The sequence below is a fragment of the Thamnophis sirtalis genome, unplaced genomic scaffold, assembly GCF_051295495.1.
Source record: "Thamnophis sirtalis isolate CommonGarterSnake01/CBP01778 unplaced genomic scaffold, rThaSir2_p1.2 scaffold_2, whole genome shotgun sequence".
Taxonomy (NCBI): domain Eukaryota; kingdom Metazoa; phylum Chordata; class Lepidosauria; order Squamata; family Natricidae; genus Thamnophis; species Thamnophis sirtalis.
Window position 1 is genome coordinate 61,809,893 of NW_028261382.1, and position 21,695 is coordinate 61,831,587.

General features: G+C 45.2%; 1 protein-coding gene across 8 annotated transcripts in view; it reads right to left on the bottom strand.

Annotated features, from left to right (window-relative positions):
- The window catches only part of FBRSL1 (fibrosin like 1), a 615,070-nt gene that overhangs the window by 28,428 nt on the left and 564,947 nt on the right, over nucleotides 1-21,695 (bottom strand). For 7 of the 8 annotated variants that reach the window (XM_087705779.1, XM_087705775.1, XM_087705782.1 and 4 more), the window contains 4 exons: nucleotides 20,290-20,686; nucleotides 18,362-18,618; nucleotides 13,473-13,633; nucleotides 5,981-6,031 (listed from right to left, as the gene is read on the bottom strand). In XM_087705779.1, coding sequence (XP_087561905.1) covers nucleotides 5,981-6,031; nucleotides 13,473-13,633; nucleotides 18,362-18,618; nucleotides 20,290-20,686 — 866 coding nt within the window. The remainder of the gene's footprint in view (nucleotides 1-5,980; nucleotides 6,032-13,472; nucleotides 13,634-18,361; nucleotides 18,619-20,289; nucleotides 20,687-21,695) is intronic. The other variant, XM_087705776.1, reaches the window with a different exon arrangement.

Genomic DNA, 21,695 nt, shown 5'->3' on the forward strand with positions numbered 1-21,695 from the left:
TTTTTGCAGTTCCACTGGTGTTATTGCAGGAAGCTGCAATTTGTGGGTCTATCTTGTGAAAGTCTTGGACTTGGTGCCAAGTGCCCCGATGACAATGGGTATCACTGTTACATGCTTCATCCATAGCCATGTAGTTTCAATGGCCAGGTCACGATATTCCATTATTTTTTCTAGTTCTTTTTCTTCGACTCTGGCATCTCCAGGAACAGAGATATCAATAAAACTGTACACTTCGACCCTCTACAACCGTGATATCTGGCGTGTTGTGCTCCAAATGATGATCTGTTTGCATTTGAAAGTCCCACAAGATCTTCATCTTCTCATTTTCGATAACTTTTTCCACTTTATGTTCCCATGACTTTCTGGATACAGGTAAATCCTATTTTTACATAATGACCAGTGGATTAATTTAGCAACTCGGTCGTGTCTAGCTTTGTAATCAGTTTGTACGATTTTGCTGCATTCACATATTAAATGTGAAACAGTTTCAACTTTGTTGTTGCAAAGTCGTCACTTTGAGTTGTCAGTGGATTTTTGTATCTTCGCTTTCGTGGCATAAGTTTGTAGTGATTGTTCTTGAGCAGCCAGTATTAAACCTTCCGCTTCTTTCTTGATAGTTCCCATCTTAAGCCATGTCTACGTCAAGTTGCCATCACATTTTCCTTCAATGTTTTTCAAGTGCTGTCCATGCAAAGCTTTGGTTTTCCATCTATTTAATCTGTCATCCATCTGTTTTTCCTTATATTCTGCCTTTGTTTCTGTTGTTTTTATGCTGTTCTCTGTTTTCACAGCCTACAGCAATTTTTCTGTACTTTGGTTCACATAATCATTCAAACATCATTTTTTTTCTTCTACAGTTTGATGGATTTACAATAGCCCCCTGCCTCCTATTTTTCTTGACAGGTACAACCTGTGGATGTCACTTTGTGGATGTAAAGCATGATACATATTCAAAAGTTTGCATGTTTTCTGGTCCAGGTTTTCCAGTTCAGCCAGAGTCCAGTTGATGATCCTAGCTGAGTAGCGTAACACTGGAACTGCCCATGTATTAATGGCTTTAATTATGTTTCCAGGATTCAGCTTTGATTTTAATATTCTGATGTATTCCTTTTGCATTGATTCTTTGACTTTTCCATTCAAGATGTTATCTGCTTCCAATTATTATTGTTATTATTGTTATTATCGCAACAACAGAATTGTATCACAGCGGCCAGTTGTTTCGCTGGATTTGGCATTGATTACTAGTTGGGACCTATCCAGGGCTTAGGACGTCTTAATGTATTTTCGTAATATGCGTGAAGATCCAAGCAGTGCAGCTTTTTGCATTTGACTGATGGTGATTTTGTCAATTTTTAACTGTTTTAAATGTAATTCCAGTGCTTTTGGAATAGCACCCAGTGTGCCGATTACCACTGGAATTACCACTGCTGGTTTGTGCCATAATCGTTGAATTTCTATTTTTAAGTCCTGGTATTTCGCAATTTTTTCATGTTCCTTCTCGTCGATCCTGCTATCACCTGGTATTGCAATGTCTACGATTGTAACCTTATTTTTCTCAACCAGTGTGATGTCTGGTGTATTATGTGCCAGTATTTTGTCCGTTTGTATGCAAAAATCCCACAAGATCTTGACCATCTGATTTTCAGTGACTTTTTCAGGCTTATGTTCCCACCAGTGTGTTGCTGTTTTAATATTATAATTTTTGCACAAATTCCAATGGATCATTTGTGCTACTGAATTGTGCCGCAATTTATAATCAGTCTGCGTGATTTATTTTACAGCAGCTGAGTATGTGACCAATTACTACTACTACTACTACTACTACTACTACTACTACTACTACTACTACTACTACTACTACTATTATCCTATAAAGCACCTGAGGGTAGAACAAGAAGGAATGGGTGGAAACTAATCAAGGAGAGAAGCAACCTAGAACTGAGGAGAAATTTCCTGACAGTGAGAACAATTAATCAGTGGAATAACTTGCCTCCAGGAAGAGACTCTGGAAGTCGTTAAGAAGAGATTGAATAATCATTTGTCTGAAGTAGTGTAGGGTTTCCTGCCTAGGCAGGGGGTTGGACTAGAAGACCTCCAAGGTCCCTTCCAACTCTGTTATTCTATTCTATTCTATTCTATTCCATTCCATTCCATTAATAAAAACAGTGATACCCAATATCGTCAGGGCACTTGGTACCATGTCCAAGAATTTTATAAAACACATCAAGAAATTGCAGCTTCCTGCAATGACACCACTGGAACGTCAAAAAACTGTGTTACTCGGAACATCGTACATCTTAAGATGATACTTGGTTGATACCAAGGACGCTGGCAGCAATCCGTATCAACCATCAGTACCAGTTAATGGTATTTGTGATGCGTTTTTGAATGTTCAGTTGACCGATTCATGTGCAATGAATAAAGTATATAATAATAATAAAAATTTAAAAACCACTAAAGATGAGACCAATTACCAGAAGGAAAATATATTTCTCACTAAAAATAAACATAGCCATTTGGGATAAATGTATTTCCGAAGGCTTGCAACGATGGATGGAGAGGCCCTCTATACTCACAAACTTAATGAACCTTAACATATAGATAATTTTTCAAAAGCATATCTAAAATCTTTAGGGCAGAGGGGCTCACCATGAAGAACCAGAAATCTGTAGACCTGTTACCAAATTCTGATTATTATTTCTTCCAAGTCATGGAAGGGAACAATGATTAAATGCGCAACTCAAAAGTGTGATTGTATTAAGTTGATTTCATGTTAACAGAAAGAAGATGCAAATATAGATTTATGTTGGTCTCTCTTATTTCTTTTATGGGCTGTCTGTCTTTCTGTGTGTCACGGCATGGCCACGGGGGAATTTTGGCATGAAGGGTTTTCCAGCTTTCAAAAGTAGGTTTTGGAAATCAGCAGCTCCCCCCATAAACTGGGATATAAAACTGAGGTTTGTCCTAAATATTTTTCCTCCCAATAGGAAACTGGACTTTGTTAAGTGTTATCTTCCAAAACGTTTCACATCTCATCCCAAGAAAATTCTTCTTCTGAACCATTGAGAATACACCATTAAATCCTTCAGTTAGAACTAAAAAGCTTCTTGGATGAAAAGATCCATAAAACTTTGCAGTGTTGTGTCCTGCCAACAGCCAGTGGAGCTGGCAGCAGAGTCGGACAGTGAGGAGGTTGGGGAAGAACATGGGCCAGTCCTGGAGTCTGGGTCTGGGGAAGGCTCTGAAGAGGGCTCTGTGTCAGAGGCAGAGAGGGGATCAGGGCCGTATGCCAATTATCAGCTGCCTTTGGAGTTGGAGATCAGTGGGGCAGAAGAACAGCTGGAGCCTGTTCCCAGTGTGTGCATGCACAGAGCTGCCAGTAGAAGGGAACAACTAAAGAACAGGGGTCGACTTGGGAGTAAGACCACAGGTGGACGATGAATGGCCTCACCCAGAGGAAATAAAAGAGGAGTGAAAGGGGAGTGGAGTCACGCAGGAGACTCCTTGCCAAGTTTTGCAGATCTCGGCCTGGCAGCTCTCCAAGCCAGATAAGGTCTGTGACTGTAAATCCTCCCTGGAAAGACTTTGCTGGATGCGAATGAGCAGAATTCACAGTCAATTAATAAAAGGGTTTTTTTGTCCAGACAAGGGACATGTTCTTGGGAAGCCTCCGTGAGAACATGCAGTAACTCACAAGCTGCTTTAAAAAAATGCAGAAGAGAAGAAAAATATGGACATCGCTTTATGAATAAGTGACATTTGTCCACTTTGATTTAAAAATAAAACTGTACAAGAGGCTCACATTTGGTAAGCATCCTGCAAATTTTATATCATTTCCCCCCACCTCATTTGTCAAACACATTGCTCTCATCTTGGACAACTATCTTTATATAAACCTTGCCTTGAGCACACAGTTCACTTAATCTCAAATATGTAGGCCTCCCAGGAATGGTTTGATAGTCCTTCAATTGACTATGGTCATAAGCTTGCCTTCCGGACTTTGCATGGAAAATTAGATTGCAAGTCACAGGATATTAACCTTTCCTGATTTGCTATTTTTTTTGGGGGGGGGGGGGTTCTGGATGAGTCCCAGTTTGAAGTCTGGCATGCTAGAGAGAGGGTGATTGATTGATGACCTGGATGAATGAAATGTCTCCAGGGACAAAAAAACACGAAACACATTATAGATTAGATACAAAACTGAATCTCTTGGATCAGAGGAAAGGCAGAATGAATTGAGAATGTCCAAGAGAAGGAAAGGGGTTTTGCAATGGCTAAGTTGACTGTTTTAATCGAGGGAAGAAAATACAAATACTTTCATTTCTACTTGGAAACCGCTTCTGGACTTTGTGCTTGTGGTGGTGGGGAAAAAAAGTAAAACTTTTTGGGTTTTGCAGTTGAGATAGATTTGTGGTCATTGAAATGGCTAATTTATATAGGTAAAGGTAAAGGTTCCCCTCGCACATATGTGCTAGTCGTTCCTGACTCTAGGGGGCGGTGCTCCTCTCCATTTCAAAGCTGAAGAGCCGAAGATGTCTCCATGGTCATGTGGCTGGCATGATTAAATGCCAAATATGCACGGAACGCTGTTACCTTCTCAACAAAGGTGGTTCCTATTTTTCTACTTGCATTTTTTATGTGCTTTCAAACTGCTAGGTTGGCAGAAGCTGGGAGAAGTCACGGGAGCTCACTCTGTTAAGTGGGGCTAGGATTTGAATTTATATTGTTATATAGTTGATGTTTGATGTTAATGCCTTATTCTACTGCACCAAAGGGACTCAGAAATCAATGCCCCTTTTTTTCATTTTCCCCTTTTCTTTCCCTCGCTTTCCCTTTCTCCTTTCCTATTTCCCCTACAATTTACTTTTATTTTCTTTGTATGCTATATTATAAACTAATAAAAAACTATTAACACAGACAACTCCTTTATAATAAAAACTGCTCCAAGACTGAAAATAACTGGTTTCTTGAATTGTTCTTTTCTTAATCCTAAATAAAACCCATGTAGCTTAAGCTGCATCAAAAACATCAGGTAAGGAAAACTATCAGAATATTCATGAACTGGAATAGGACATAGCAACAAGTCAGCTATTGGGGACTGGCTGGAATAGGACATGGTAACAAGGTCAGCCAATGAATAGGCACAGCAACTACGTTAGCCAATGAGGGCTGTTTAGAAACTGAAACTGTATTTGCTGGAGACAGCTAGGGGCCTGGGTGTGGCTTAGGCTTAGTTTAACTGACCTGTATAGAGGAGGTTCTCTTTGTCTGTATTAAGCGCTGAATGCTGAACTGAAACTTCATTCTCTGTATATGCCTGCCTATGTTTGAACCTGCTTACAATCACTCCTCTCTACCACGTTGGAAGAATCAGCTGTAGGTATTGTACATTTATTCATGTGTTATTATGTACCATATTTTTCGGAGTATAAGACGCAACAGAGTATAAGACACACCGAGGTTTTGAAGAGGCAAATTAAAATAAAAAAGGTTTTGCACTCTGCAAACCTCCCAAAAACGGCCCGTTTTTTGTGAAAACGGGCCCGTTATTTTTTCAAAAAAGGGCATGAATAGCCTTTAAGAGTCTTGTAGAGTGCTCCTGGGGAGGGGGGGGGAAACAAGCAAAAAACGGTCTGTTTTTTGCAAAAACGGCCCGTTTTGCAAAAAGGGCATGGATAGCCTTTAGGAGGATTATAGAGTGTTCCTGGGGGCTGGAGGGGCAAAATTGACTCATTTCTGCCCTCCCCAAACCCCAGGAGCTCTCTGAAAGCCTCCTACAAGCTATGCACGGCCATTTTGGTGAAGGAGCAGGGTTTCGGGAGGCAAAAAATGCTGTATTCAGTGTATGACGCACCCAGATTTTCATCCTCTTTTTTGAGGGAAAACGGGGTGTCTTATACTCCGAAAAACTCTGACAAAAACATCAAACACGGAACAAATTCTACACTTTTAAAGAATATTAAGAATAAAAGGCACTTACATTGGAATGTCGAAAGTAAGGATTCTCAAGTTTGGGAGCATATTTGTCGAACTGGAGGAAAAAACAGAAAGTTGAAGAAACGTTGGTTGGTTTGGTATAAGGCTTGAAGGCAATTGAAGTATAACCGAACATACGGTAGGAGGAGGAAGGCTTGGGGTAGTTCATAGACACGGTGGAGGTGGGTTGCCATTACAGAAAGTCCTCGAGTTATGGCCACAATGGAGCTCAAAATTTATGTTGTCAAACCTTTGTTAAGTGAGTTTTGCCCCGTTATACAGCTTTCCTTGCTACAGTTCTTAAGTGAATCACTGCTGTTCATTACATTAATAACCTGGTTATTAAGTGAATCCCCATGGACTTTGCTCATCAGAAGGACGCAAAAGCGGATCATGTGACCCACCCTCCCGGGATGCTGCAACCATCATAAATATGAACCAGTTGCCAAGCATCAATAATTGTGACCATGTGAGCGTGGGGAGGCTGTAAGTGTAAAAAACGGTCCTAAGTCACTTTTATTCAGGGCTGTTGTGATGTTGAATGCTCAACTAAATGAAGTGTGTTTCACTTTGCGTTTTAAAGAGGCTCCTTTTAACAAAGCACACGATTTCCTTCCTAATCTAGAAAAGGGGTTTCAAAGTCAAGGACCGGTGGCTGGATATGGCCTGCGGGGTGCTTAGATCCGGCCCGCAGGACCACCCTGGAAACAGGGAAGGACCAGCCTGTGTGTGTCTCCCCTAAGCTCCGTTTTTGCTGGCAGAGGGTTGCAGGAGGCCGCCGCAGCTGAAAACGGAGCTCGGGAGCCTGTTTTCGCTGGCAGGACACCAACATAAATGACGTCGAACTGGCCACACCCACCCCATTGAGGTTGAACACAATCCTGATGCGTCCCTCAATGAAATCGAGTTTGCCAACCCGATCTAGAAATTCCGTGGGACATGGGGGTGAAGGTATTGAACTAGGAGTGGGAAGACTTAGGTCTCATTCCACCCCTCACGGATTCTAGTTTCCCCTTTTAGCCAGAAGCTTGTTGGGGGTCTTTGAGACAGGCAGGCAGGTAGCCAACAGCCACAGTGCTATAACAGGTAGCACTGTAATCCTCGCCTTATGACCGCAATTGAGCCCAAACATTCTGTTGCTAAGCCTGACAGTGGTTAAGTGAGAGTTGTGCCCTGTATGATGGCCTTTTCTTGCCCCCACTGTTAAGTGACTCCCGGTTGTTTTGTTAGTGACATGGATGTCCGGCGAATCCAGCTTGCCCAATGACTTTGTTTGTCGGAAAGTCGCAGAAAACAAAACCAAACCCCTGGCCCCGGGATGCTGCCACCGTCATAAATATGAAGCAGCCACCAAGCAGGGATGTTGCAGTGATTGGCCTAACAAAGGAGGTAGCCAAAATTAAAGAGTTTTTGTTGACCTGTTCAACCCGTGGTGGATCTTTAACCCTCTATTTTTATTCGGCAATTTGATCTCCCCGTCACATTCGGTTTGACCCTATCACCCTCCGCCCCCACATTAGTATTCTGATCACGTCTTGAGAACAATTAACCCTCAAGCAGGCAGAAGAGGTCCCACCATGGGAAGGAAGGGGTCTCCCTAAAATCCCCCCTCCCTTTCCCCAAGCCAAATTGTCACGCTCCCTTGTGCGTCCTCCGCCATGCTGGAGTGCAGATTTTGCAATTGGGTTAATTACAGTGATTACCGGAGTCATGTACCCTCCAGTGTAAATACTCTGAAATTACTAGAACACGTGCAGCTGGTGATTTATCCCTGCCCCACCCCCCCCATGGTTCGGGTGTTCGGGATTAATAAACCCGCAGAGTGGAAGTTCTGGAAAAGGGGAGATCAGACATTGCAAGGAACGATGGGGCACAATTGTGTGTGTGTGTGTGAGAGAGAGAGAGAGAGAGGGAGAGAGAGAGAGAATGCAGAGAGAAAGAGAGGTGGGATTCAAATTTTTTTATTACCAGTTATCTGGGCACGGCTTGGTGGGCATGGCAGGGAAAAGATACTATAAAATCTCTATTCCCTCCCACTCCAGGGGAAGGATACTGCAAAATCTCCATTCCCTCCCCACTCCAGGGGAAAGATACTGCAAAATCCCCATTCCCTCCCCACTCCTGGGGGAAGGATACTGCAAAATCTCCATTGCCAACCCACTCCAGGAGAAGGATATTGTAAAATCTCCATTCCCTCCCACTCCAGGGAAAGGATACTGCAAAATTTAGGATTTTTAGGATTTTATTGGAAATTTATATGCCGCCCTTTTCCCTGAGGGGACTCAGGGCGGCTTACAACAATGAAGGGAAGGGAGTGCAAGACAAGACTTAAAAAGAAAAGAATCGTGATTAAAAGAAAATTGATCGTAAAAACACAACATTCACTCAACATTTGGGCGGGGTTAGAGTAATCCTATCCCCAGGCCTGACGGGATAGCCAGTTCTTAAGGGCTGTGCGGAAGGCCTGGACTGTGGTGAGGGTACGGATCTCCACGGGGAGGTTGTTCCATAATGTCGGAGCTGCAACTGAGAAGGCTCTCCTCCGCGTAGTCGCCAGTCGGCACTGGCTGGCGGATGGAATTCAGAGGAGGCCTACTCTGTGCGATCTCCATTCCCTCCCACTCCAGGGAAAGAATACTGTAAAATCTCAATTCCCTTCTTATCAGCTGAGACTCAGGATGCAGGTGAGGCCAGCCAGAGGTGGTATTTACCGGTTCTCCGAACTACTCAAAATTTCTGCTACCGATTCTCTAGAACTGATCAGAACCTGCTGAATACCACCTCTGGGTTTAACGCTCTTCAACTCACATCTGTGGGGCATGGGAGGCACAAAGGGATCAGGTGACTGAGTTCTTAAAAATCTCGGGGTGGGCCAGCTCTGGAGCGAAAAATCTGAGCTTGTTGTGGTTCCCGGGAGGGGGAAAGAAAAATGGGCCTTGGGCAGCGTTCAAACCACCTGAAGGCACTCTGAGGGCGGATGAAAACCATTCTTTGTTCTTGGGTTAAGCGGATTAGTGCCGCCAAAGAGATGACAAGGAGGGAGAAGAAAGGATAAAGTGTCATTTCCCACGGGTTGGCTCTCCCCCAAATGAAGGAGGCTGGGGAAAAAAATAAGAATACTACAAAGAGTTGCAAAACTTGAACCCTATTTCAACACTGTTGGGAAAGAAATGTTGAGCCCAGCCTTTGCTAAAGGCAGGACTGGGGGAAGGAGAGGAGTCTATCGTGTTAGTTACCGACAGTCCTTGATTAATGATAACTGAGCCCAACATTTCTGGGGCTAAGCAAGAGAGTCGTTAAGTGAGTTTTGCCCCATTTTACAGGGAACTAACAAAGAGAAGGACTGTGTTTGTGGTATGATAGCAGTCTTCCAGGACTTGAGGGGCTGCCCCAAAGAAGAGGGAGTCAACCTATTCCCCAAAGCACCTGTGGGCAAGACAAAGGGCAATGAGTAGAAACTAATCAAGGAGAGAAGCAACTTAGAACCAAGGAGGAATTTCCTGACAGTGAGAACAATTAACCAGTGGAACAACTTCCCTCCAGAAGTTGCAAATGCTCCAACAATAGAAGTTTTTAAGAAGATGTTGGATAACCATTTGTCTGAAGTGGTGTAGGGTTTCTGCCTAAGCAGGGGGTTGGACTAGAAGATCTCCAAGGTCCCGAGGTGGTGCAGTGGTTAAATGCAGCACTTCAGGCTACTTCAGCTGACTGCAGTTCTGCAGTTCGGCTGTTCAAATCTCACCGGCTCAGGGTTGACTCAGCCTTCCATCCTTCCGAGGTGGGTAAAATGAGAACCCGGATTGTTGTTGGGGGCAATATGCTGACTCTGTAAACCGCTTAGAGAGGGCTGAAAGCCCTATGAAGCGGTATATAAGTCTAACTGCTATTGCTATTTCTTTTTTTTGGAAAAAGTTTTTTTTTCCTTTCGAATACATTCACAAATATACATTCTTCTTCCCCTCTCTTTCCCCTGTTCCTCCTCTCTTCTCCTCCTTCTTACCCACTCTTCTACTCTTACTTTCCCCTCCCTTGCTTCCTCTGCTTTTACCCTTTCTTCCTTTCCCTCCTCGTCCTCCCTCCTTCCCGTTGTTGCCCTTGCTTATTCACTTTCTCTCATGGATTCTCGCGGTGGCATTTCCGCGATCCCAACTTCAATTCTGTTCTTCTAAATACACAGTTATTGCTGTGAAATGTAAAAGAAAAGGTCAAAGGACAGGAGAAGAGATCTCCCTTCCCCTCATGTGCCCCGTTAAGTCAAAGAGTTGCTGTGTTTCCAACCCACAATTTGGATCCCCCCCCTCCATAATTGGCGGTGACATTTTGGGGGAAAGCAGGAAGTTGCTAGTGGGTGGGCAATTGCGTGCTACAAAATCCACACTACTACACCAGCCGGCTTCTTTGGAAGGAAATATTAAAATAACCCAAACACCTGAATTAGTCTTTCAGCCATGCCATAAACAAACATACGGCCACACAGCCTGGTCAGTGTTGAAAGTACAGATACTTATTGATGGGGGTCTTGGCTTCATCAAGTCAAATATTAACATTCGGGAGGGAAACAAATGTTCCCGCTGCTACTGGGTGGTACCGATTTGGATAGCGACGAAGGGAAGAATTATATTTTCACTGGCGGCTGAATGATTATGGCGGGAAGAGAGGCCGAATGAAAAAGGAAGGAATGTTCTGGAATTAAGAACATTCCAAGGGGTTGCGGTCCCCCCCCCCAACACGCAAAACGCCTTTCGCCATGGAAGGCTCTCTTCGTTGAAGCCAGTGGTTCTCAGCCTGTGGGTCGGGACCCCTTTACGGGTCGAATGACCCTTTCACAGGGGTTGCCTAAGACCATCGGAAAACACATATTTTTGATGGTCTTAGGAACCGAGACACCGATTTTATGGTTTGGGGTCACCACAACATCAGGAACTGTATTAAAGGGTTGCGGCATTGGGAAGGTTGAGTGTCAGACCTGCAATTATATTCCTTTTAGAATTTTGGCCTGCCACACTTTCTCTTATTTCATTATGCTGTTTCTTTAGTATAGTTGATGGGAGCGGGGAATAGACAGGAGTAGGATTGTGGAATGTAATGTTTTCATTCTTTTCTAGAAGCCAAGGTCATCTTTTGTCTCCGTACTTTTACACCTGACCGCAAGAAGAAGTTTGGATCATGTGATGGATTGTGGGTGTGGGGACAAGATCATGAACTTTTAACTGGGTGGAATTCTGATGTAATTTCCAGAATTGGGATTAACACAGATGTGCTTAAATGTCTGCTTTATTAAATTGGAACTTTAAGGATCGTTTTGCCTTAGACTTTGATTTAATTCTACATGATACTTGGAACGCTGACATTGAGAACCACTGGTTTAAGCTCTTCTGATTCTCATGTTGCGCCGAATAAAAGAGCTGGAAGGGCCCTTGGAGGTCTTCTAGTCTGACTCCCTGCTCGAGCAGGGGACCCTATACCAGGGGTGCCAAACTCGGTTTCATTGAGGGCCGCATCAGGATTGTGTTTGACCTCGGGGGGGGGGAGTGGGTGTGGCCAGCTCGATGTCACTTGTGTGAGGGGCACCTGTGGTGACTCTGCCAGTGAAAACAGGCTCCGTTTTAGGCTGCGACGGACTCCTGCAACCCTCTGCCAGCAAAAACACAGTTTGGGGGACCAATGAGAAGCCCTCCTGAGGGCTTCGGTGGCAGAGGCACTGTGGGCCAGTCCTTTTCTGCCTCCAGGGCGGCCCCACGGGCCAGATCTAAGCACCCCGTGGGCCGAATCCAGCCCCCGGGCCTTGAATTTGACACCCCTGCCCTTGACTTGAAAGCCTGCAGTGATGGAGCACCCACAACTTTGTTCCACTGGTTAACTGTTCTCACTTTCAGGAAATTCCTCCTTCGTTCTAGGTTGCTTCTCTCCTTCATTAGTTTCCACTCTGTTGTGGCCCGCCAGTGGCAGCAGATTTGGACAGTGAGGAGGTTGGGGAGGAACATGGGCCAGTCCTGGAGTCTGGGGAAGGCTCAGATGAGGGCTCTGTGTTGGAGGCAGAGAAGGGGCCAGGGCCGTATGCCAGTTATCAGCTGCCGTCGGAATCAGAGATCAGAGGGGGCAGAAGAACAGCTGGAGCCTATTCCCAGTGTGTGCATGCGCAGAGTTGCCAGATGAAGGGAACAGCTAAAGAACAGGGGTCGACTTGGGAGGAAGGCCAGATGATGAATGGCCCCTCCCAGAGGGAATAAAAGAGGAGTGAAAGGGGAGTGGAGTTTGCAGGAGACAATTAGTTCGCTTCATTGGTTCGTGACCTTCCGAGGCTCCTTGTCAAGTTCTGCAGATATCGGCCTGGCAGCTCTCCAAGCCATATAAGGTCTGTGACTGTAAATCCTCCCTTGAAAGACTTTGCTGGATGTGAATGAGTAGAATTCACGGTCAATTAATAAAATGGGTTTTTGTCAGGAGCAGGAGTTTGCTCCAGGCTCTCAGGAAGCCTCGGTCAGAACACACCCGTGGTTTCCTGTCTTGCCTTCAGGAGAATAGGCTGGTCTCCTCTTTTCTGTGGCAGCCCCTCAAATATTGGAACCCTGCTATTGTGTGACACCAAGTGTTAGACTAGACATATCTAAATCCACCCTGTCTGCCTTAGCAGAAAGTCTAAGACCACTCCCCACTGTCCTGCCTGCAAACAGAAAGAAATAAAGGTAATCGCTAAGAAACAGCAGTAGCAAATTACCCCACATTTGCTTGTGGTGAAAAGCTGCAACCGCAACTGTGTTTTGAAAGCAACACATCCTTTGGATTAGCAGAAGGAGAACAGTTTGGGACATCCTTCGGGGTCAACTAGAAATGTTTTCACTTATCCACACATTTGGGGAAAGGGGTATGCACCAGGGGAGGTGCAGAGTGCAGCTTCTGGCCGGGCAAGGAGTGATTGTGTGCTGATGGATGTGTTGATGAGTGTGTTGGTGCAGATAGGACTCCACCCTCAGCCTCGGCACCAGACCGAGCAAGCTGCCAGTCCTGTCTGCAATCTCAATCAAAAACCGATTGTTCAGTTCTTGTTTAAGCAGCTCATGATCTAGGAGAGCAGGGAGAAGGAAAGAGAGAAAGAGATAGAGAAAAGAAAGAAAGAAAGAAAGAAGGAAGGAAGGAAGGAAGGAAGGAAGGAAGGAAGGAAGGAAGGAAGGAAGGAAGGGGAAAGAAAAGGAAATAGGAATGAAGGGAATAAAGGGAAGGGAAGGAAAAGAGAGAGGAAAAGGGAGAAGGAGGGGAAGTAGATTTTTTTCATATGTTATGGGAGGGGAAGAAAGGAAGGAGGAGAGGGTTCTGTTATTCTGACTTTCATAATGAAGAAAGAAAAGGGAAAGAGAAGGCGGGGAGGAGGGAAGGAAGGACAGAAATGAAAGGGAGGAAAGAAGGAAGGAAGGAAGGGAGGAAGACACCAGGGCCTAGCAGTCTGTGAATTCCACCAAAAAAAAACACGTAGAAGTAAAAAAATTCAAAATATTCACCTGGCATTCCCTATTTCTGCACGTCATGCTGTGATGGTTTTCTACGTGAGAACTCATTGGTGGAGGTAAGAGAGATGCCTGTGACAATGTACCAATCAGAATCCCCGAATGAGGCTGGCAATACATGATTGGTTGGTTGAATGATATCAACAGGCTGGTATCTAAAGAACAAGAGAGAATACAATGAGCCATCACAGTAGAAAACATTTGGGGGTGGGGGGTTAGCAACATTCAGCCCATTTCCACCGCCACCGACCAACCCCAGAGGCCCCCAGGGTCATGTCTGATCTTGCTTTCAAGGGGACACATTTGGGAGCAGAGAGAAGGGCAACCCAACGAAGAAGAGTCTCCATCTCTTCTTCCAACCCCACCAACGTTTCTGGAGGAACTTCATGCATGCAATGAATAAGAGGTTGGGCCTTAAAGGTCGACATGGTTCCTTGCCATTTGGGTTTCAGGCTGTGGGACAGATGACGTTGCCTTGGTGAAGCCCATCAACCATATGATGTTCCGTGCCTTAATGGGCCAGGGAAAAACAACTATTGTATTTTTCGGACTATAAGACGCACCAGAGTATAAGACGCACCAAGATTTTGAAGAGGTAATTTTTTTAAAAAAGGTTTTTGCATTCTGTAGGCCTCCCAAACCCTCTGCATGCCCCATTTTTTGTGAAAAACAGGGTATGCATAGGCTTTGGGAGGCTTGTAGAGTGCTCCTGGGGGCTGAGGGGGCAAAAACGAGCAAAAAACAGCCCACTTTTCATTCGTTTTTGCCCTCCCCAGCCCCCAGGAGCACTTTGCAGGTCTCCCAAACCCTCTACATGTCCATTTTTGCGAAGGGGACGGGGTTTCAGGAAGCCAGAAATGCTGCATTCAGTGTATAAGATGCATCCATATTTTCACCCTCTTTTTGGGGGTCAAAAGGTGCATCTTATACTCCGAAAAATACGGTAAGTACTTGTATCTTTTTTTTAGAAGTGGACTCCCCAAACCCAAACCCAACTTCACTTCCACCAAACCCTCGCATATTGATTTTTTCAAAGCCACCCTTCAAAACCCCTTCCAGATCATGCAAAGCCATCATTGCAAGCCCCCTTGAAATGAAGACCTGACAATTATCTCCCCAAGTGATGGATCAAAGTCATTAAGATTCCTCAAAACTGCTGGAACCAGAGTTCTTACGCTGGTGGGTTGAAATATTAATGTGATGTGACTTGAGTTGCAATGAGGTTTGGTCCTAAGCCTCCTTCTTCACAACAGTCTCATTGCTTGGATTTGTTTGTTTTTCCAAAGTGATCCAACAATGTGGATTTGAAGCGTTGTACCAACGGACAAATGCCAGAGACCTGAAAGGTGCACTGGAGTCAAATTAATGATTTAGACTGGGTCAGATCCAGTTCTCAGAACCTTCCTCACCATTGTGGTCCATTAGCAGCCACTGGAGCTGGTGCCAGAGTCAGATGGTGAGTCTTGGAGTCTGGGGAAGGCTCTGAGGAGGGCTCTGTGTTGGAGGCAGAGAGGGGGCCAGGGCCGTCCGACAGTTATCAGCTGCCTTCAGAGTGGGAGATCAGTGGGGCAGAAGAACAGCTGGAGCTTGTTGCCGATGTGCGCATGCGCAGAGCTGCCAGGAGCAAGGAACTACTAAAGAACAAGGGCCGACTCGGGAGTAAAGGCACAGGGAGACAGTGAATGGCCCCTCCCATAGGAAATAAAAGAGGAGCAAAAGGGGAGTGGAGTTTGCAGGAGACAATTCGTTCGTTTAATTAGTGTGAAGATTTGTTTGTGACTCTCAGAGACTCCTTGCCAAGTATATTCTTGTACAGCCGTTGCGTTTGGAAGATATCGGCCTGGCAGCTCTCCAAGCCTGATAAGGTCTGTGGTTGTAAATTCACCCTTGAAAGACTTTTTGCCAGGACTGTGAATGAGAGGAATTCACATGAGCTTCATAAAAAGGGGTTTTGTCAGGAGTCTGCTTCGTGAGTTTGGGAAACCTAGGTCAGAACACTCTCTACAGCCATGTTGAGAGATTTGAGGAGGTGAACAGGAAATGGGTTTATTATTAAAGTAGCACAATTTGGTGAGCCCCTTAATTAGTAATAGCTTTGCAGGGTTCTAGATTGAGGACTTGGTCATCACCAGCTACCTGACTCGTAATTCAGTGCTAGGATCCCTGAGCTCAAAGAAATGAAGGATGTGTCATATCCAATCTTACTCAGGAGAGGAAACCTTGATAGATGGGTTATCTAGTCTGTCAGGCCTGCAGCCATCCTTTCTTTTGGATCTTTGGCCTGCCACACTTTCTATCATTCTACTATGCATTTTCTATTGTGGGAAAATGGGAGGGGGGATTGTAAGGAGTGAGATGCTATGTAGCCATAACAAAATTCTTTCCAGAAAGCCAAGGTCATCTTTTGTCTCTGCACTTCTGCATCTGACCTGAACTAGAGAGGTGGAACTGCCAGCATGGCAGAGGAAGATTGGATCGTGGGATGGACTTGTGGGTGTGGGGGCAAGATCTTGAACTTTCAACTGGGTGGGGAAACCCAGGAAGCTTTCAGATTCAGGTTTTCCCAGATGTGCCAACATGGCTCTCTTAATAAATTAGAACTTTGAGCAATGCTTTGCCTCGAACTATGACTTTTGGATGCTATTTGGAACCCTGACATTTTAATACCTCAAAATTTCTGGTAAAAGAGCTTATCGTCTCTCTTAAATTGGTTCCACCAATGAAGTTATTTCCATGGAGGTCAGGCAGAACTCTCCAATGGTTCCTCAACTCTTGAGTTGTCCCACTGAATAAGGTTATGAGAAGCAGCTCTGGAGGAACAAATTCAGTTCGATGTCTTTCTGACTTAAGTCTCAGGAACCGAAGGCAAACTTATGTTTTCCAGAAGACAGGCGGTCCTCATGGAGATGGGAGCTACAGAAGTTCCGCCCACAGCACTGTAATGGCTGCTTTCTTCTCTTATTTCCTATCTGTTGAATTAAAAACCTTCCAAGGAGGAAATGAGAGAACCCAAAAGCATCACTGCTATTAACGGTTACAAATCTCTCTCTTCCAAGCTAGTCTTTCTCACTTCTTAACCAGCTTTGTATAGGAAATAGGAGAAGGTGTTGGCATACATGGGCAGCTACTTTAATCCCCATGCAATCTCATATTCTTTCTTCAGCTCTACAATCTCTCTCTCTCTTTTAATCTCTCTCTCTCTCCTCTCTTTCTCAATCTTGCTCTTTCCTCTCACTAAGAGCCCTGAAATGAATCCATTCTCCAGAATAGGCAGAGAAAGTTTCAAATCTTGTGAATGAAAAATAAATGAAAGTTTTGCTTCCTCCAGGGTTCCAGATGTCCAGTTTTATAAGGAGAGCATGTGCTCAAAAATTGGAACAAAGGGAAATAATATTTATTGCCTACATTTATTTGCCTTTTAGAGGAAGGACTGCTGTTCACCAAGGCATTTATTTTTCATATTTCCTAGTTTAGCTGTGCTTCATATGTAGGGCTCAATCCTGAATTTTCTCTTGTCCTGCTAAGGACAGAAATGTCATTTGCATACGTTGATTAATTCCCAACTGTGAATGTTATTGAGGAATTTGTTTTGCATCCATAAATGAATAACGATGAGCGCTGGGTTTCTATTTTCCCACAGTGATGGCACATAAAATCAGCGTTTGCTGGAAGAATTTTGCAGCTGGGAAGGAATTATTAAAAAAGGGATGTGTGGTTAGGACGTGCTTTTTAAATGGTCCATCTACTACTAAGGATGAAACTTGCATGTTAGGTACAATAGGGGAATTCTATGAAAAATGGCATCTTTTGACTCAAAACTTTTCCAATTTAGTTCTGGCCACATATGCTTGAACATCATGGCTCGAGTCCCAATTCCCATCTTGGCTAGGACGTTTCCCACATCTGGAGGATATCAGATTTGATTCACTCCTATTTTATAATTCCACAGGGCTAAGCATTTTTCTGCCCCAGTAGAACACTGCTATTTATTTGGGGCAGAGGCTGAGACTCACAAAAAAAAAAGATGGACAGAGTGGAACATTTAACTCAAAAGAGATTATGTTTTTGAGCCACTGTGGGGATCAGATCTGTTCAAAGAAAGCTGAGTGCCATCTTTGTGGCTTCATGGTTGCCACAAGGCAGAAGAGGGGATAGGGAGGGGAAAAATAGATAGCTCGGTTTTGCCATAAAAAAAAAAAGAGTTTTTCCTCTGGGAACCAAGGCCATTTCAACAGGTGGCTGAGAAGAGAGGAGAAGAGGAGTAACCAAGCAACCAGCCGGCACTTCTATTCGACGATGTGACTTGGGGAAAGAGGGGAAGTTTCACTTTTTAATTAGGTGGAAAACCGCTGGAACTTTCAGTCCATTTTCACCAGTTGTGCCAATATGATGTATCCAATAAATCTGAGGAATCCTTCAGAGTTCTGCTTTCAATGGGTGCATTACTTGGAAAACTGACACTGAGTTTAAAACTCAGAAGGGGCCTTGGTTTCTTCTCTCATTTTTCCTGTCTGGTTTTGATTCTTGTTACTTGCAGGAGGAGGAGTGGCAGAACCTGAGGGCGGAGTGAAAAGGGGGATCTGCCTAGAATCCCTACATAGTCACAAGCGAGCTACCTTCCTGGAATTCCATTGACCCCTATCTAACTCCTAGCTGAAGCTGAGAAGATTCCCGTTCTCAATTCCTAGCATGAGTTGAGAAGATTCCTGCGCATGGCCTTTTAGCAATAAAGCAGTTCAATTGGACCTTCGCATAGGGAAGGCTGATCTTTTGCGCCCAAAGGTAAGTTACATACTTGGACTGAGGGACTGAATCATGTACCTCTCTCAAAGTGGTGGCAAGCGTACCTGAGTGGGGAATCCAGAGAGTAGGTGTGCACTTACCTGCGGGGTGTCCTGGGATCACAAGGCTGTTGGTGGGCAAGGCTGGAGGTGGGGGCGGCAGCGTGGGAGGGGTGGCGAACATGGCCGGATGATGCTGATGTTGGGACTGCGACCGGAGAGGGAAGTGCGAAGCGGCAAGGTTGGAGATGGAAAGGGGCACCACAGGGCCAGAGGAGTGGTGGGGTGGGATCTGTGGGGAGAGAGAAAGGTGCTTGGGCAGGCTAATGCTCGTGGCGCTGCTGGCACTGCTGCTTCTGCTGTGAAGAGAAACAGAAGAGATGGGGTGGGGGAGGCAGAGAGAGAGAGAGAAGGAGCAGAAAGAGAACATGGTTAGAGAAGGACCAGGTAGTCTACAAAACAACACCATCATTCTTGAAAGCATCCCAGCACCCTATCCCCAAGAAAACAATGCTTTTGCAGTGGGTAGACTAGCCTTCTTCTCTGACTTGAGGTTCTTCAAAATTAGAACTTCTGGACACTGTTGTTCCAGAACTCAGAGAGAAATGCTCCTTCTGACATCTGAATTAGGCCCAGCATTAGCTGGAATAAACCTTAAGCCTGTTATTCTTGAACCTTCTTCCTTCCAGTTCGATGCATCTGAGATCCACTCACTATTCCCAACTTGACGTTCCTCATGATATTTTATCCTCTACTCTGGTTAACCTTGGTGTTCTGAGGTCTCCCCCCCCCCCCCCCCCAGAAGAGGATGAGAAATATCCCCCACAACGTTTGGTCTTAAGTTCAGTCATCTTCCTGGGCAGTTGCCTCCTCTACCTTAAATCATATCCCCCATTTAAGAGACCCAACAGGAGTTGGGAGAACCTGGAGGAGCTCCACTTAATGCTGCCAAAACTCATCCGATTTTCAAGCCCAGTGCATGGAGATGGAGATGGGTTTGCAAACCACAGAAAACGTTCACTGCCATTTTCCTGCTCTCACAAAGTTTGAAGGATTTGGGATAGGAATCCAGAAAAAAAGATTGTGGTGGAACCACTGGCTGGAGGCCCCGATTAGGGGAGTTAAAAGACATTCCAGCTTAGAGTTGATACAGGGAAGGAAATGTTTGAAGTCAAATCCTTAGGTCTATATATGCCTTCCCCAAGGGAAGGCAGCCAGTTTGCTGAATTTCTTGTAAACTGGTGGATCAACAATAAGGAAACGTATCTGATCCATTCTTGAAGCGGTTCTGGTTGGCTGCACCGGACAACGATTGTCCAAACACTTGAGTTGGGTGCTAGGTTGAAAACACACAAACACAAATACACTGTTGAGCCCTGCCAGCGGAACTGGCAGCAGATTCAGACAGTGAGGAGGTTGGGGAGGAACCTGCGCCAGTCCTGGAGTCTGGGGAAGGCTCTGGTGAGGGCTCTGTGTCAGAGGCAGAAAGAGGGCCAGAGCCCTATGCCAATTATCAGCTGCCTTCAGAGTCAGACATCAGCGAGGCAGAAGAACAGCTGGAGCCTGTTCCCAGTGTGGGCATGCACAGAGTTTCCAGACAAAGGGAACAGCTAAGGAACAGGGGTCGACTTGGGAGGAAGGCCACAGATGGACAGTGAATGGCCCCTCCCAGAGGAAATAAAAGAGGAGCGAAAGGGGAATGGAGTTTGCAGGAGACAATTAGTTCATTCCTGCATTTTTGCCAAGAATTGCGGTGGAGTCTGAAAGATCTCGGCCTGGCCACTCTCCAAGCCTGATAAAGGTCGGTAATTGTGACCTATCTTGAAAGACTGTGGGAGAGGAAAGACTTTGCTGGAGGGGAATTCACTGTCAATTAAATAAAAGGAGTTTATCGGGACGAGGACTTGGCTTTGTACTGCTGGGGAAGCCTAGGTCAGAACGAACGAACACACACACATGCACACACACACACAGACACACACAGAGGCTGCAGGGAAGACAGCCTTCCAATCAACTTTGGCTGCCCCCACCTGATATTATTGATTCCGTTGTGGGCCACTTGATGATGGACTTGGTAACCGAGCGGAGGGGGGATATGACCCGGCAGTTGTGTCCGAAGCTCGGGCAACAACTGAGGTTGCGACTGGGGCCGAGGTTGAGGTTGAGACTGGGGTCGAGGCTGTGGCTGAGGGGTGAGCCTCGGAGGTGCTGGTGCTGGGATCAACGGTTCCTTTTTCAGTAGCGGGCTCGCCCGAGTGCTCGACGTGGGTACGGAAGAGCTGGACGTCACAATTGTGGGGGCAGGTGGTGGGCTGGAGAGGGGCAGAACGAACGGCAAGTCCGTGTTCACTTCCTGGCTGCGTTCGAGCCCGGAAACTTTAGGGAGGTTTCCTGCTTTCGTTTCAGGCTTGTCATTCGAGGTTGGACCTACAACAACAAAACGGGGTAAGGGGAGAAAAAGCAACAAATTTTAACACGCATGTTTTTTCTCAGCTCAAGGAAGGGAAGTTGTGGCTGGAGGACCTCCTGGCTGGGAATGAAGTCCAACCCATATGGAATATAGCATATCAGAGTCGGAAGGGACCTTGGAGATCTTCTAGTCCAACCCCCTGCCTAGTCAGGAAACCCTGCACCACTTCAGACAAATGGCTATCCAACATCTTCTTAAAGACTTACAGTGTTGGGGCATTCACAACTTCTGGAGGCAAGTTGTTCCACTGATTCATTGTTCTAATTGTTAGGAAGTTTCTCCTTGGTTCTAGGTTGCTTCTGTCCTGGATTAGTTTCCACCCCTTGCTTCTTATCCAGGTGCTTTGGAGAATAGCTTGACTCCCTCTTCTTTGGGGCAGCCCCTGAGATATTGGAAGACTGCTATCCTGTCTCCCCTAGTCCTTCTTTCTATTAAACTAGACATCCCCAGTTCCTGCAACTGTTCTTCATATGTTTTAGCCTCCAGTCCCCTAATCATCTTTGTTGCTTTTCTCTGCACTCTTTCTAGAGTCTCAACATCTTTTTTATATCGTGGCGACCAAAACTGGATGCAGTATTCCAAGTGTGGCCTTACCAAGGCCTTATAAAGTGGTATTAATCTTGATTCTTTCCCTCTGTTTATGCAGCCTAGAACTGTGTTGGCTTTTTTTGGCAGCTACTTGTGTGAATAATGGAGAACATCCCATTATTCACACAAGGTTCTTCTTCTTTTCTTGTTGGTTACTGCTCCACTACAACATCTTTTGCCTTCAACTTAAGATGGGACCCAAGCAGTCCTCAATTCCTCAGAGCGTTTCGGAAGCAAAGCTAGAACCAGAATGGATGCGGATTGAAGGTTTATTTGAAGGAAGCACCATAAAAAAGGAACCAATCAAGAAAGTTCATCTCCAAACTAGGAAGGTCCATTTTCCACAAAATGTCTCATGTCCTCCACAGGTTAGGACAA